The sequence below is a fragment of the Aegilops tauschii genome, chromosome 2, assembly GCF_002575655.3.
Source record: "Aegilops tauschii subsp. strangulata cultivar AL8/78 chromosome 2, Aet v6.0, whole genome shotgun sequence".
Lineage (NCBI taxonomy): Eukaryota > Viridiplantae > Streptophyta > Magnoliopsida > Poales > Poaceae > Aegilops > Aegilops tauschii.
In genome coordinates, this window is record NC_053036.3 from 626,988,557 (window position 1) to 627,006,377 (window position 17,821).

A 17,821-nucleotide genomic window follows, 5' to 3' on the forward strand; every position below is an offset into this window, starting at 1 on the left:
AGTGTAGCTCCTTGCTTGCGAGTACTTTGGATGAGTACTCACGGTTGCTTCTCTCCTTCTTTTCCCCCTTTATTCCTATCTGGTTGTCGCAACCAGATGTTGGAGTCCAGGAGCCAGACGCCACCGTCGACGACGACACCTACGACACTGGAGGTGCCTACTACTACGTGCAGGCCGCTGACGACGATCAGGAGTAGTTAGGAGGATCCCAGGCAGGAGGCCTGCGCCTCGTTCGATCTGTATCCCAGTTTGTGCTAGCCTTCTTAAGGCAAACTTGTTTAACTTATGTCTGTACTCAGATATTGTTGCTTCCGCTGACTCGTCTGTGATCGAGCACTTGTATTCGAGCCCTCGAGGCCCCTGGCTTGTATTATGATGCTTGTATGACTTATTTATGTTTAGAGTTGTGTTGTGATATCTTCCCGTGAGTCCCCGACCTTGATCGTACACATTTGTGTGCATGATTAGTGTACGGTCAAATCGGGGGCGTCATAAGTTGGTATCAGAGCCGACTGCCTGTAGGAATCCCCCTTTCCAACTCCTTGGCCGAAGTCGAGTCTAGTCATTGAAAAACTTTTACTAACATGGCTGTGCGGCTTACGGGCCCACGTCGCCATTGGGTGGTAGTAGGATCTTTTATTCCTCGACCTTTACTCTGGGACTCTGAACTCTCTCCTATTCGGGTTAAATGATTTTGCTAAAAGGACTAACTGTAGGTTCTCGTAAATACTTTCTCCCGGAGAGCCCCTTCCGGCCAGATGATCGCCGACTGCACCAGAAGATGTTGAAGATACTCTTCGATCATTCCCGAGACCCTTGTGCTCTCTGCCTTTTCAATTCCCTACTACCGATATATTCATATGGATAACGACATACACTTGTTGTTCATACAATTACTCTGAGTTTCTCTTGTTATTACCAAATACATCGAATTACTCTCCGGCTTTTAAGACTCCCTTGTACCACTGCCTTGTAGTTCCTTGCCGCAGAAATACCCATACGGATAATTACTCGCACCTACCGAGTATCGACTCATCCCTAGTTGATTCATGTATTTCACAATAGTCTTCAAAATACTATTCGATCTTCCGAAAATCCTCAGGAGCCTATTGCTCTTGAAATTCTCGTTTGCTTGCATTATGGTTAATCCCATAATTCTCGTAATCTTATTGGCATCTCTTGTCATTATCATTTTGAGTCTGTTGATTCAATTTGTTGCGAAAGCTCGCAATCCTCAATCAGATCCTAGAATTCATCCTTCCGGCTCAGACGTCATTTTAAACGTGAGCTGGATCTCGACCTATCAAATTGCCATCGATTGTACCCCTAAGCCTACTCAACTTATCCATCCTTGATCAGAACGTTGCTTCTGACCCCCTGATTTGGAAATCATAATTCTTTTGCATTTGAACTTTGAGTTAGTCAGTTGTTTCTATAATCAGATCTCCTTGCATTCTTCTTCCTCTGGTTGAGTACCGATGCTCACATCAGATCCCTTGTGGACCATCGGTTCCTTTGTTGGATTTTATCCGACAGTGTCCTTCATATTGAATAACCTTGTGAGCCTTTCCATGGGTATATAATGCCTTTGGTAAATTGTATCATCTGTTTTTGAACAATGCTCTTCTTTCGAGCTTGTAACATTTACTCCGAAGTTTGTGGTATATGTTCCTAAGATGCCTTGATGGGTTGAACCTATGCCTTTCATAATATGTGTGAACTCGAAAGTTTTCATGAGTCATACTCTTCTGGTATTTTGCCAGATAAAATTTCAACACTACAACTTCTTTGAAAATTGAGAAGTGAATGAAAGGTTATGCATTGGAGAAGTGGGAGTCGACCTTGAACTTTGTGTTCATGCCCATGGACACTTGTTCCTATGACATGAGAAGACATCGCGTGAAGACTATGGAGCGCGAAGACTTAGTTGTTTTGTTGTTTCCTTTTCTTCTTTGTTGAGTCATAGGAACCACCGTACTGTTAAGTGGGGTCCCAGTGAACAAAGTCAGAGTGACTGAAGTGATGCTCAACCAAATCCTATGTCTTCGAGCGAAGACAATGAGAGCAAATCTTATCCAGAGTCGGATAAGTCAGCTTTTCTTGTAGCCCAAGTCAAGCTGCCGCGTGTGTTTGAAATCTGACCGTTGGAACACGTGTCAGTTCCTTAGTGACCCAGGGTCATTTTGGACAAATCAGGTCGGGTTGCCTAGTGGCTATAAATAGCCCACCCCCTACACCATAAATTGGTGGCTGCTCAGAGTTAGTGCACGGCTTTTGTCGTTTGAGAGCAACCCACCTCCGAAGCATTTGAGAGAGAGATCCTTGCGAGGACAAAGCCCAAACACCCAGAGCCAAAGAGTTTTAGGCATCACTGAAGTCTTTCTGTCCGCGTGATCTGAAGACTTGTTACACTTGAGCACTGTGAATCCTCCAGCCGGTTAGGCGTCGCGTTCTGAGCATCCAAGAGTCATTGTGGATTGCCGGTGAACAAAGTCTGTGAAGGTTTGGAAGTCTACCTTGAAGACTTACCAGAGTGATTGGGCGAGGACCGGGTGTCCTTAGCTCAAGGGGAATAAGGTGAAGACGCGGTCTTCTGAGTTAAATCTCAGCCTCCCTAACCAGACGTATAGTTGTCACAGCAACTGGAACTGGTCGAACAAATCACTGTCTTCTCCAAGCTACTGGTTCTATCTCTTTCTTCTCTTTACTTACTGTTTCTCTTCGTGAAGTCATTGCCTGCTTGCATTATTTGTTTGACTTCACTGTGGGACTACTTGTTCTGATTGGCTTCATACTATCTTCCATCTTGATCCATACTGCCTAGCTGCTATTAGTCTTCGTGCTTTCACTTCAGTGAATACTTGACTATGGCTTGTCTAGTGTAGTCTACCTTCCGCTGCATATTAATAGGATCGGTTCTATCGTTTGTCTTCGAAACTCCCTTGTTTTGAAAACATTCATAAAAATCGCCTATTCACCCCCCCTCTAGTCGATATACAGCTCTTTCAGAGAGAAAATGAAAGATGTTCCCTATGCTTCAGCCATAGGCTCTATGATGTATTCTTTGCTGTGTACCAGACCTGATGTGTGCCTTGCTATTAGTTTAGCAGGGAGGTACCAAAGTAATCCAGGAGTGGATCACTGGACAGCGGTCAAGAACATCCTGAAATACATGAAAAGGACTAAGGATATGTTTCTCGTTTATGGAGGTGACAAAGAGCTCGTCGTAAATGGTTACGTCGATGCAAGCTTTGACACTGATCCGGACGATTCTGAATCACAAACCGGATACGTGTTTATATTGAACGGTGGAGCTGTCAATTGGTGCAGTTCTAAACAAAGTGTCGTGGCGGGATCTACGTGTGAAGAGGAGTACATTGTTGCTTCGGAAGCAGCAAATGAAGTAGTCTGGATGAAGGAGTTCATATCCGATCTAGGTGTCATACCTAGTGCATCGGGTCCAATGAAAATCTTTTGTGACAATACTGGTGCAATTGCCTTGGCAAAGGAATCCAGATTTCACAAGAGAATCAAGAACATCAAGAGACGCTTCAACTCCATCCAGGATCAAGTCCAGGTGGGAGACATAGAGATTTGCAAGATACACACAGATCTGAATGTTGCAGACCCGTTGACTAAGCCTCTTCCACGAGCAAAACATGATCAGCACCAAGGCTCCATGGGTGTTAGAATCATTACTGTGTAATTGACTCTAGTGCAAGTGGAAGACTGAAGGAAATATGCCCTAGAGGCAATAATAAAGTTATTATTTATTTCCTTATATGATGATAAATGTTTATTATTCATGCTAGAATTGTATTAACCGGAAACATAATACATGTGTGAATACATAGACAAACCTAATGTCACTAGTATGCCTCTACTTGACTAGCTCGTTAATGAAAGATGGTTGAGTTTCCTAGCCATAGACATGAGTTGTCATTTTATTAACGGGATCACATCATTAGGAGAATGCTGTGATTGACTTGACCTATTCTGTTAGCTTAGCACTTGATCGTTTAGTATGTTGATATTGCTTTCTTCATGACTTATACATGTTCCTATGACTATGAGATTATGCAACTCCCGTTTACCAGAGGAACACTTTGTGTGCAACCAAATGTCACAACGTAACTGGTGATTATAAAGGTGCTCTACAGGTGTCTCTGAAGGTACATGTTGGGTTGGCGTATTTCGAGATTAGGATTTGTCACTCCGATTGTTGGAGAGGTGTCTCTGGGCCCACTCGGTAATACACATCACTATAAGCCTTGCAAGCATTGTAACTAATGAGTTAGTTGCGAGATGATGTATTACGGAATGAGTGAAGAGACTTGCCGGTAACGAGATTGAACTAGGTATTGAGATACCGACGATCGAATCTCGGGCAAGTAACACACCGATGACAAAGGGAACAACGTATGTTGTTATGCGGTTTGACCGATAAAGATCTTCGTAGAATATGTAGGAGCCAATATGAGCATCCAGGTTCCGCTATTGGTTATTGACCGGAGACATGTCTCGGTCATGTCTACATAGTTCTCGAACCGGTAGGGTCCGCACGCTTAAAGTTTCGGTGACGATTGTATTATTTGTTTTTGTGTTTTGATGTACCGAAGGTAGTTCGGAGTCCCGGATGTGATCACGGACATGACGAGGAGTCTCAAAATGGTCGAGACGTCAAGATCGATATATTGGACGACTATGTTCGGACATCGGAATGGTTTCGGGGAGTTTCAGACATATACCGGAGTACCGGGGGGTTACCGGAACCCCCCGGGAAGACTAATGGGCCTATTGGGCCCTAGTGGAGAAGAGGAGGGGTGGCCAAGGGCAGCCGCGCGCCCCCTTCCCCCCTAGTCCGAATTGGACAAGGAGGGGGGCGGCGCCCCCCTTTCCTTTCCCCCTCTCTCTCCTTCCCTCTCCTCTCCTACTCCCACTTGGAAGGGGGGAGTCCTACTCCCGGTGGGAGTAGGACTCCTCATGGGGCGCGCCTAGGGGGGCGGCCCCCTCCCCCTCGTCCACTCCTTTATATACGGGGAGGGGGGCACCCCTTGGAGACACAACAATTGATCTCTTGATCTCTTAGCCGTGTGCGGTGCCCCCCTCCACCATATTCCACCTCGATCATATCGTAGCGATGCTTAGGCGAAGCCCTGCGTCGGTAGCAACATCATCATCGTCATCACGCCGTCGTGCTGACGGAACTCACCCGTGAAGTTCTGCTGGATCGGAGTTCGCGGGACGTCATCGAGCTGAACGTGTGCTGAACTCGAAGGTGCCACGTTCGGTACTTGGATCGGTCGGATCATGAAGACATACGACTACATCAACCGCGTTGTGCTAATGCTTCCGCTTTCGGTCTACGGGGGTACGTGGACACACTCTCCCCCTCTCGTTGCTATGCATCACCATGATCCTGCGTGTGCGTAGGAATTTTTTTGAAATTACTACGTCCCCAACAGTACAAATTTAGAATCACAATTAATTTAAAATAGAGGGAGTGCAATGAGATTGTAATTTACGTACTCCCTTTGTTTCTAAATATAAGTCTTTTTATAGATTCCAATATAGACTACATACAGAGCAAAATGAGTGAATCTATACTCTAGAATGCGTCTATATACATTCGTATGTAGTCCGTATTGAAATATCTAAAATGTTTTATATTTAAAAATGAAGGGAGTATGTTGGCATTAGTTACATCCCTTCTTTACCATTGTTCTTTAGTGCTCTTTAATTGACTTCCTCATTTGGATGAAGGGATAAGCCTTAACTTGAAGTACCTCCTTTTATAGTCATATAATCTTAGGCGCACATTTAAAACTCTCTGAACAGTGAAGATGATTACAAGCCTATATAAAGTTGTGTGTCCAATAGTTGATGGCACTCACTTGTGTTGCACCCATCATATCGTCTGATGACGATCATCTCATCATTTGCTGATCTTCTTGCACTCCTCACCATCCTCATATGCCTCCTCCACCTTTGTGGCGCCAACTATGAAGTCGAGTCGGTCGCCGGGTCACGGAATTTGCTGTCGGCCAAGCTGACACTTGTAGGCGGGACGACACAGTTCGGGCCTGATGTCAAGCAGCTCAACCTGACTGCAAGGTAAGTGTGTTTGATCTTCATCCTGATTCCGGAGTTTAATTCATGTTTTTCTCTCTCTACTACTTAAAAAGAATATAGCGTTCCATGTTTCTTTTTTTTCCACCATCCCTTCATCCAATCTTCCTAGTATGAAATCAATCGCTTTCATTTACTTATCCTTCTGAATCAATTTCACTTTAATGTACTTACCAAAATTCTCATCAAAATATAAGATAAGTGACATGATTTGATAAACATTTATTTGCACAATGGTATTAATATGGGCAAATAAATTAATCACAAGCTTACGTACTAGTGAAATATTAATACCCTGTTGAAACGCTTGTCCTATAGTTTAAAAGAGGTACAATCACTTGTACATCACCTAAGGCTGGTTGTAGTGGGAGTATCATAAGTAGTATCATACATGCCAACAAGACTTTTTGAATGATATGACACACAATTAAATGAGGAAATAGATGATGTACTATCATATAATGATACCGTATCATATTAAATGTTCTACTAATATGTGTCATGCATGGCAATTAATAAGGCAATCAAAAATACTAACTTATGATATTATGCATTGCGAAGGTAGTATCACACACTAGTATCATATGCATGATACTAGTATATGATACTCCCATTACAACCAGCATAATGCACACAACTCGTATGCTCATTGTTTTAATTTTGATATGACCGGGGGCAGCCTAGAGACGGACAACCAGCTCCACGTGCGCATCACCGACGCCGATCATCAGCGGTGGGAGGTCCCCCAGGACGTCATCCCACGCCCAGAGCCGGCGCTGGAAGATGTCTTGCTACATTCCTCGGGCATGAGCAATGCTTCCTTGCCCGGCAGCAGCACCATGTCCAGCGAGTCTTCAGACCTGACCTTCACCATCCACACCGTCCCGTTCCGCTTCACCGTCTCCCGCCGCTCCACCGGCGACGTCCTCTTCGACACCTCCGCCACACTCGTCTTCAAGAACCGGTATGATACTACACCGTCTTCGACACCTACGACACTCGGCGTAGCTAGTTGATACGTAAGTAGCCAAAGTGGTGATGGGCATGGAACTATAATGCAGGTACTTGGAGGTGACGTCGGCGCTGCCAGCCAGGGGGGCATCTTTGTGCGGGCTGGGGGAGCAGACAAAACGGACATTCCGGCTCCAACAGAACGACACGTTCACGATCTGGAACGAGGACCTGGAGAGGTCGGACCTACTGGACATCAACCTCTACAGCTCGCACCCATTCTACATGGACGTGCGCCCCGGCGGCGCTGCGCACGGCGTGCTCCTCCTCAACACCAACGGGATGGACATAAAGTACGGCGGGTCCTACATCACCTACAAGGTCATTGGCGGCGTGCTCGACTTCTACTTCTTCGCCGGGCCCTCCCCGCTCGCCGTCGTCGACCAGTACACCCAGCTCATCGGCCGCCCTGCCCCCATGCCGTACTGGTCATTCGGGTTCCACCAGTGCAGGTATGGGTACAAGAGTGTGGCTGATCTCGAGGGTGTGGTCGCCGGTTATGCCAAGGCCAAGATCCCACTGGAGTCGATTTGGTCCGACATCGACTACATGGACGGTTACCAGGACTTCACACTAGATCCAGTGAACTACCCGGCGAAACTGCTCCGGCCGTTTGTCGACCGGCTCCACAATAACAGCCAGAAATACGTGGTCATCATAGACCCGGCGATCAAAAAAGAAGCAGCACCTCCGCAAAATGAGTCCGTGGGTCTGTTCCTCCAGCGAAACGGCACCAACTATGTCGGCCGGGTGTGGCCAGGCGAGGTCTACTACCCGGACTTCATGAACCCACGCACTGCTGAGTACTGGGCGCAGAAGATCTCTGAGTTCCGTCGAACCATCCCCGCCGACGGGCTGTGGTGCGACATGAACGAGCCCTCCAACTTCAAGGCCTGGGAGCCGCTCAACGAGTACGACGACTCGCCCTACCGCATCAACAACACCGGCATTCACCGTAACCTTAATAACAAGACCGTGCCTGTCTCCGCGGTGCACTTCAATGGCGTGTTGGAGTATGACGCGCACAACCTCTACGGCCTCCTCGAGTCCCGGGCCACACATGATGCTCTTCTCAAGGACACGGCGCGCCGCCCCTTCGTGCTCAGTCGCGCCACGTTCGTCGGCTCGGGGCGCTACACCGCTCACTGGACCGGCGACAATGCCGCACGGTGGGACGAGCTTGCGCATTCCATCAACACTATCCTTAGCTTTGGACTCTTCGGCATCCCCATGATGGGCGCCGACATCTGTGGCTTCAACGGCAACACGACCCAGGAGCTCTGCAGCCGTTGGATCCAGCTTGGTGCATTCTACCCGTTCGCGAGGGCCCACGCAGAGAAGACAACCGTCCGGCGAGAGCTCTACGTGTGGGAGTCAACGGCACAGTCTGCGAGGAAGGCATTGGGGATGCGGTACCGGATGCTCCCCTACATGTACACGCTCATGTACGAGGCGCACGCAACAGGGTCACCCATAACGCGCCCGCTCTTCTTCTCCTACCCTCAGGACGCCGACACCTACGGCGTGGACAGGCAGTTCCTGCTAGGCCGTGGCGTGCTTGTCTCTCCGGTGTTGGAGCCGGGCGCCACCACTGTGGGCGCCTATTTCCCGGCCGGTCGGTGGTTTAGTCTTCACGACCACTCCCCCGCCATCACCTTGCAGACCGGCAAGCGCGTGACGCTCCCGGCGCCAGCGGACTCGGCAAACGTGCACCTTGCCGGCGGCAACATACTACCGCTGCAGCAGCCAGGCCTTACCACGTCGGCCACACGCCAAAGCGAGTTCCACCTCCTTGTAGCGCTCGCGGAGAATGGCACCGCCAGCGGTGAGCTGTTCTTGGATGATGGCGAGTCGCCGGAGATGGGCGGCATGGGAGGCAATTGGACGCTGGTGAGGTTTGGCTGCAACACGGAGGATAGCAAGGGCATCATCACGACCACGGTGAGTTCCAATGTGGTGCAGAACTCGTACGCACTGAGCCGGACTCTGGTCATCGGCAAGGTGATATTCATGGGGCTCCCGTCGCCACCAAAGGGGTTCACCGTCTATGTGAACGGCGCTGAGCTCAAGGCAGCCGGCACCAAGTCCCGAACGAATGGAGTGTTCAGCGTCAGTGGGCTGTCGTTGGTCATCGGACAGCAGTTCGAGATCAAGGTCGTCATGTCCCATTAACATGAAGACCATCTGTGCATATTTCTTTATATCTGAATAAAAAACTAAATATTGGTAGTATCGTCTCCAGTTCTAACTTCTAACATGCATTGTTCTTAATCGGGCAGCTTCTAATCATTTGAGAGAAGCAAATCATGATTTTTTATCTGAAATCGGTCCTTGAGAATCTTTCTGTTGGAGAGGGAATTGTACGCTCTTTCACTCACTAGGACATTTTAAAAATATAAGTCTTTTTAGAGATCTCAATGTGAACTTCATACATAATAAAATGAGTGAATCTACACTCTAAACCATGTCTATATACCTCTATATGTAGTCCTTATTGAAATCTTAAAAAAAAACTTATATTTAGGAACGGAGGGAGTACTCTTTTCATCCGGGATTACTTGTTGCAGAAATGGATGAAATAAGGTGTATCTAGAACTAAAAAACGCCTACATATATATGTCTATTTGTTCGACAAAGATTTTCGGATGGAGGGAGTATAAAGACATGTACACCATACAATATAGATCGGATTGGCCCCCAGAAGCTTGATCTCCGTTTCACAGTTCACGAAATCAATTTAGCTACATGTCAGTCAGCTGAGTTTATGTCTTTGGGTCAGTCGATTTCTGAACCGTTGATCTTTGCTTTGAGATTTGTATGCTTTCTTTTTTCTGGTGTGTTTATGTCGCTGTTTTGGGCTCCGTTTGGTCAACTGACTCCTTATTACGGTCAGTCGAATCAGGCCCGGCCCGGATGGGGGGGGCAGGGGGTGGCCGCCCCGGGCCCCCGAAATTGAGGGCCCCCCACGTACGTGTGCTCTCTGTATCCAGCCCATGAGAAAAAATAGTTGAAGTCGTGCTTAATTACGAAAAAATAACACTTGTCGTCGTTGCATACCGTTTCAACATCGAACGTCTCCTACAGCTTAATACTGAAGCGCCGATCTTCGTCCAGGTGAGGCCTGTCGCACTCCCCCGGGAGACTTTCGTCGTCCGAGTACGACATTTCCTATGTTCATAATTCAAATATTAAACACCTACAATTAAATATATGTACTAAAAAACCTAAGTTAGATCATTATTATTCATCACGGGTTGACTATCGGTTTGTCGAGTCTTTTCTTGAAAACTCTCAGCTCACGTGGTGTATACATTCGACCGTTGGTGATGGTCGCTCCTCCCTTTGTCCCCGTGTGCATTACACCAAAATGTCTAGCTAGCACACGGGAACAAAGGAGAAGCGACCCCCACGACAACATTCGGGATTCTTCGTCCTCTCATATATATATATATGGTGGAACTCTCCCTCACTGATTCCTCTCTGACATTTGCGACCGTCGGTGATGGTAGCTCCTCCTTTCGTTCTCGAGTGCATTACACCAAATTTTCTAGCACACGGGAACGAAGGAGAAGCTACCCCCACGACAACAGTCGGGATTCTTCGTCCTCTCATATATAGTGGAGACTCGACAGACTTACAGTCAACCCGAAATATCGTTTAATTATCTTTCTAAAAGAGGATTTGGCTGGTCTCACCTTGATGGCGGAGGGGGCGGTGACGGGGACGACGGCGGGGATGATGGAGGGGCCGGGGCCTCCTAGATTTCTGCGAAAACAAAAACCCTATAAGCTATCAACTAATCATAGTGCTCTCCAATTTTAGCATTCAAAGTAGGATCGGAGTAGTTTTCCACTTTGAGCATTCAATAAGAAAAATCAAATCACAAAATAAAGTAGTATTCAAATTAGGATGCATTCAATTATAAGCAAAACTACATCATCTCCATGCGTCCGTACATCGTCGAATATTATCACTAATACACCTCGAATACTATCATACATATAGCATCGCTAGTACAGCTAGAACAGTAGCGCCCGACGGGTATCGGCGCGGGCGGTGGACACCCAAAGGGACGGAACCATCATAGGATCATAGCTCCAGTGAGATCCCTGAAGAACCTGCCAGGTATTGTCGAACCTGCCCTCCAACGCAACCATGTAGCGACGGACGTGCTGGTCCTCCTCGCTGACACGGTGACGTACCACCTCCGCGGTGTCCGGAAGCCTCGGCACCGTCACTGGCCCACGCGAGCGCCACCAAACAAGGATCGGGTCAACGACGGGCTGGTTCCTCACCAACCTACGCCCACCGGAAGGTAGCACCTCCCAAAACCAGCCCGGCGGAGCCCAGTTCCGGACATGGCCCCTCTGATCAAGCCGGCCTCCTCCGCCGAGTCGACGATGAGGATGCGGGATAGGCATCGTCGACGTCGATGCGGGAATAATTGCTTTAACTAAAAAAACAAACTAGTTCTATTAATTTCCTTACTATAAATAGAATAAAGTAGTACTTACTAAAAATAAACTAGCTAGTTTAACTAGTTCTATTATTTTTCTAACTAATTCTATTAAACACTTTCTAAGTAGTACTTACTAAAAGTTATCGGGGAGGGGGGTACATATATCGACAACGACATACCCGATAAAAAATAAGAAGAGGAAGAAGACGGAAAAAAAGAGGAGAAGAAGAAATGAATAGAGGAGGAGATCGAAGAAAAAAAAAGAAAAAAAAGAGAAGAAGAAGGAATAGAGGAGAAGAAGAAAAAATAGAATAATATATTATTCTATTTCTTCTTCTTCTCCTCTATTTCTTCTTCTTCTACTCTTTTTTTTCTTCTTTTTCATCTTCTTATTTATTTCTCCTCTACTTCCTCTCTTCTTCTTATTCTTCTTCTTCTTCTCCTTCTTCCTCTTCTTATTTTCCTTTTTTCTCTCCTTCTTTTTCTTCTAAATATGAAGATACATAAATGACTTCTAAATATGAAAAATCTAAACTACACATCTAAATTAATACATCTAAATTACAACAACTAAATTAACTACACATCTAACTACACATCCAAATTAATACAACTAAATTACAAATCTAAACTACGTACACATATAATAGCTAGGGGGCGCGGCGGCAGCGGCCGCGACCATTACAGGGAGGAGGAGGAGGGGATCGGGGCGGCGCTCACAGGGTGGCGGAGGGCGACGGCGTGGGTGGCGGAGGGCGACGGCGACCGCGGCGGGCCGGGGGCGGAGGGCGGCGATGGTGACGTACGGGGCGACGGCTCGGGGGCGCGCGGCGAAGGCCGACGGCGACGGCGGCGGGGGGCGGAGGACGACGGCGACGGGCGATGGCGTGGGCTCGGGGGCACGGGCGACGGCGACGACGGCGGGGCAGCCTGGCGGCGTAGATCGAGCTTGCGGCGTCGTCGGGCGGGGGGACACTGGCGATGGAAATCAGAAAATTTCCAAAGTGCTGCTTATATAGCAAAGGCTTTGGTCCCGGTTCAACGCACAAACCGGAACCAATACCCACCCTTTGGTCCCGGTTGGTGCCACCAACCGGGACTAAAGGCCTCTTTTCACCAGCGCAAAGGGCGGGAAGCAGAGGGCTTTGGTCCCGGTTGGTGGCACCAACCGGGACCAAAGGGGAGCATTGGTTCCGGTTGGAGCCACCAACCGGGACTAATGTGCTGGCGCGGTGCGGTGGGAAGTTTAGTCCCACCTCGCTAGCTGAGAGAGCTCAGCACCTGTTTATAAGCTGCGTTGCAGCTCAGGTGCTGAGCTCCTCTCTAATATGCAGGCATTACATGCCTACCTTTGTCACTGCCATGTTGGGCCTATTGGGCCTGCGGGCCTGCATCCTGGCCCATGTGCAGATGGGTTTCTAGTCGTATGCAGGCCGTGTGGCCCATTAGGTGGCATTTTTTTTATTTTTTCCAGTATTTTTTTGTTTTTTGAATTATTTATTTTCTTTTGATTTTTGCTTTATTTTTTTATTCTTTTTGCTTTTAGCTCAGAATAATTATAAACTTTCTGTTACTCCATTGGTTTCCAAATTTGAATAGTTTAAATTTCATCCGGAAACTCGTCTATTACAAAGGGATTTCATTTTTTAAAACTTATTTGAACTCCTGACTTTTTGTGTGTTCAAAATGCACCATTCAAAGCCACATCATCATTTTTCAATCCTTTCTGACTTCATTTGTTATTTTTCATGCATTTACTAATTATTTTGAGCTATAAGACCCTAAAATTGAAAAGCATTTCAAATGAACTCTGAAAAGGTTGAAAGTTGGCATGATATCATCATTTCATCCACATAGCATGTGCAAGAAAGTTGAGAGGGTTACGGCAAAAACTGGATGCACTTCGTGTACAAAACGGACAATCTCTTTCAAAGTATCAGGATTTCATCCGGAAACTCGTCTGTTACAAAGGGATTTCATTTTTTAAACCTTATTTGAACTCCTGACTTTTTGTGTGTTCAAAATGCACCATTCAAAGCCACATCATCATTTTTCAATCCTTTCTGACTTCATTTGTTATTTTTCATGCATTTACTAATTATTTTGAGCTATAAGACCCTAAAATTGAAAAGCATTTCAAATGAACTCTGAAAAGGTTGAAAGTTGGCATGATATCATCATTTCATCCACATAGCATGTGCAAGAAAGTTGAGAGGGTTACGGCAAAAACTGGATACACTTCGTGTACAAAACGGACAATCTCTTTCAAAGTATCAGGATTTCATCCGGAAACTCGTCTGTTACAAAGAGATTTCATTTTTTAAACCTTATTTGAACTCCTGACTTTTTGTGTGTTAAAAATGCACCATTCAAAGCCACATCATCATCTTTCAATCCTTTCTGACTTCATTTGTTATTTTTCATGCATTTACTAATTATTTTGAGCTATAAGACCCTAAAATTGAAAAGCATTTCAAATGAACTCTGAAAAGGTTGAAAGTTGGCATGATATCATCATTTCATCCACATAGCATGTGCAAGAAAGTTGAGAGGGTTACGGCAAAAACTGGATGCACTTCGTGTACAAAACGGACAATATCTTTCAAAGTATCAGGATTTCATCCGGAAACTCGTCTGTTACAAAGGGATTTCATTTTTTTAAACTTATTTGAACTCCTGACTTTTTGTGTGTTCAAAATGCACCATTCAAAGCCACATCATCATTTTTCAATCCTTTCTGACTTCATTTGTTATTTTTCATCCATTTACTAATTATTTTGAGCTATAAGACCCTAAAATTGAAAAGAATTTCAAATGAACTCTAAAAAGGTTGAAAGTTGGCATGATATCATCATTTCATCCAACTAGCATGTGCAACAAAGTTGAGAGGGTTACGGCAAAAACTGGATGCACATCGTGTACAAAACGGACAATCTCTTTTAAAGTATCAGGATTTCATCCGGAAACTTGTCTGTTACAAAGGGATTTCAGTTTTTAAACCTTATTTGAACTCCTGACTTTTTGTGTGTTCAAAATGCACCATTCAAAGCCACATCATCATTTTTCAATCCTTTCTGACTTCATTTGTTATTTTTCATCCATTTTCTAATTATTTTGAGCTATAAGACCCTACAATTGAAAAGCATTTCAAATGAACTCTGAAAAGGTTGAAAGTTGGCATGATATCATCATTTCATCCACATAGCATGTGCAAGAAAGTTGAGAGGGTTACGGCAAAAACTGGATGCACTTCGTGTACAAAACGTACAATCTCTTTCAAAGTATCAGGATTTCATCCGGAAACTCGTCTGTTACAAAGGGATTTCATTTTTAAACCTTATTCGAACTCCTGAATTTTTGTGTGTTCAAAATGCACCATTCAAAGCCAAATCATCATTTTTCAATCCTTTCTGACTTCATTTGTTATTTTTCATGCATTTACTAATTATTTTGAGCTATAAGACCCTAAAATTGAAAAGCATTTCAAATGAACTCTGAAAAGGTTGAAGGTTGGCATGATATCATCATTTCATCCACATAGCATGTGCAAGAAAGTTGAGAGGGTTACGGCAAAAACTGGATGCACTTCGTGTACAAAACGGACAATCTCTTTCAAAGTATCAGGATTTCATCCGGAAACTCGTCTGTTACAAAGGGATTTCATTTTTTTAATGTTATTTGAACTCCTGACTTTTTGTGTGTTCAAAATGCACCATTCAAAGCCACATCATCATTTTTCAATCCTTTCTGACTTCATTTGTTATTTTTCATGCATTTACTAATTATTTTGAGCTAGCGTGGGCCATCGGTCCCGGTTTGTCCCACCAACCGGGACCAAAGGGGTCGGACGAACCGGGACCAATGCCCCCACGAGGCCCGGCAGGCCCCTGGCCGCACGAACCGGGACCAATGCTCGCATTAGTCCCGGTTCGTGACTGAACCGGGACTAATGTGGATATTGCCCTGTGACCAAAGCCCAGTTTTCTACTAGTGATACCCTATGCCTTGTGTAGTATAGTTAATTTTCTGCTTGATTTTAGTTATCAACATGCTTGTAGTTAGGGATCGCCTCGTGTTATTTTTTTTATGAATCGCCAGGGGACAAGCCGCCCCACCTGATTTTTAATTTTGCCTCACCTGAATTATATTACTCAATTGCAATTAAGAAAACATGTTCAAGCTGAACTACACAAGAGAGGGAGGTACCGAGACAACATACATGGTTCAGGGGCAGCGGCCATAGCTAGACGCCAAGAGCTTGCAGGAACGGCACCCTGCAGTTTTTTGTTTTTGTTCCTTTGCAAATGTATGTAGCCCACTAAATTTCTACTTTATATTTTCTTATTGAGGAAATCACAGATCCTTCTTTTTCCAGTCGGTGCATTGCCTTGTTTGACCATTTTGTAGTTAGCCCTATATGTGTTCTTGCATAATGATTCATAGTCCCCCTTTTTTCTTGCTGTTTATATCCAAGATTCCCTTTATGACTTTTTGATTTTTGTACCCATATATTGTTCTTGATTCTACTTTATTTAATGTTGATTAACATTGATCTTTGCTGCTAGTGATTATTTTAATCTACTTCAATCTAGTTTCTAAATTTACTTTATTTTACATCATTTATTTATAAGATTTGCATTTTCTAGTTAGGTTTCATTTTTTCAATTTGTAGCTCTAAATTTAATTGATTATTAATGTCTTGTGTGCAGCTATGGTTTGCCCTACTTGCCCTAGGCCTAATGGCCCTTGCCTTCCTAGTGATGAAGCTCTTATGGTGTTCTCTTTTGTTCTGGATGAAGCTTGCTGGAGGCGTGTGATAATCTCAATAACTTTCAGTTTGGGAGTTTTATCTTTCTTTTACTTATTATTTTCATTGGTGTTTATCCATTTTACAGTTCTTTAGTTGGATTTAATATGATGGTGCATATTCAATCCTTGCCGTGTTATTTTAATGCGTGATAGTTATGTCCTGGTATGGTATGAAACCATATAGCTTATGTGTTTTGCATGTGTGAAGTACAATGCTAGTCTTCATAGGATATTTCATTTGTTCGTATTTTAGTGTCACGACCGGCTTTTCAATAAAAATATTTATTGAGAAACCGATCCCTTTTACGAACCAATAGAGAAGAATTCCTTCTCACTGGTAGACAATGTCTTGATCACAGAAGAAAAATACCAGGAGTACTGAATATAATACAAGGTTGAGCGGAGACTGCTCAACAACTTATTACAAGCTCGCCAATAATACATAAAGGCGGATAGGGTGGCATAGCTACTAACTCGCGATAAAAGCGGTGGTGGATATATCACAGCGAAGTGGGTGATATGACTCCTGAAAACTAACAGCTCTTCGAGCGTCGGAGTGAGGCTCGAGGAGACTTATTGTGGGTGGCGGAAGCATATATGATACAAGTGACCAATATCCAGGATCGCACGGGACTGACTGGGCCTCCTCTAGGCGTTGGACTCGCTATCAAACTCTTCATCCATGAGATCGCCTTCGTCAACATCTGGCCAAATCAACAAGCCAGGTGAGTACTATGAAAGTACTCGCAAGACAGTTTGGACATAAGATATAACAAATGTAAACATGATGCATAAGAACAGATCAACAAGCGCACTCAGACAACGAGATAATAATGCATGGGAAAATAAAGGGAAGTCGGGCGGTATTCCTCCCGAAATCCCAAAGTAATACTGAGGGCCAATCGAGTGTCTGAAAGACTCCTCGGAAGGGTAACGATACAATAACAATGCCGCAGTCGGGCGTCAAGGCGACACCACATAAAGGGCTTATAATAAAACTTAAAAGACAGTGCGTGCCAAAGTCGGACGTCTGAGCGACATCACATAAAGGGCTTATATCAAAAAGTAAATAACAAGAGTGCCACAGTCGGACGTCTGAGCGACATCACATAAAGGGCGTGTATCATAACTTAATAATTCAGTAGTTCAAGAATATAAATCATTCCAAGTACGAGATAAATAAAAGGTTAGTCCATCCATAGGAATAACGATTAAACTGGGTTTACCACTCAATCTTGTTCACCGGGGATTTACCACGAGGATTGACATAGATATAGATATACTGTCCATGGTCCTTGACCATAGATACGATGACTCAGAAGGATTTGACTCTGCAGAGGTTGTACTTTAACCACAGCCAACGGATTTCAGTACTCACGGGGACTAGTTCCGTTTACGGTGTTTTAGGAGAAA

The 17,821-nt window shown here is 45.0% G+C and overlaps 1 protein-coding gene across 1 annotated transcript; it reads left to right on the top strand.

The window, feature by feature from the left end:
* The first annotated feature begins 6,599 nt into the window (after positions 1 to 6,599).
* On the top strand, positions 6,600 to 9,372 carry LOC109769891 (probable alpha-glucosidase Os06g0675700). Its single transcript, XM_020328597.3, has 2 exons — positions 6,600 to 7,093; positions 7,191 to 9,372. The coding sequence occupies exons 1-2, from the start codon at positions 6,795 to 6,797 to the stop codon at positions 9,310 to 9,312; spliced, it is 2,421 nt and encodes an 806-aa protein (XP_020184186.2). The 5' UTR covers positions 6,600 to 6,794; the 3' UTR covers positions 9,313 to 9,372.
* Positions 9,373 to 17,821: the final 8,449 nt, after the last annotated feature.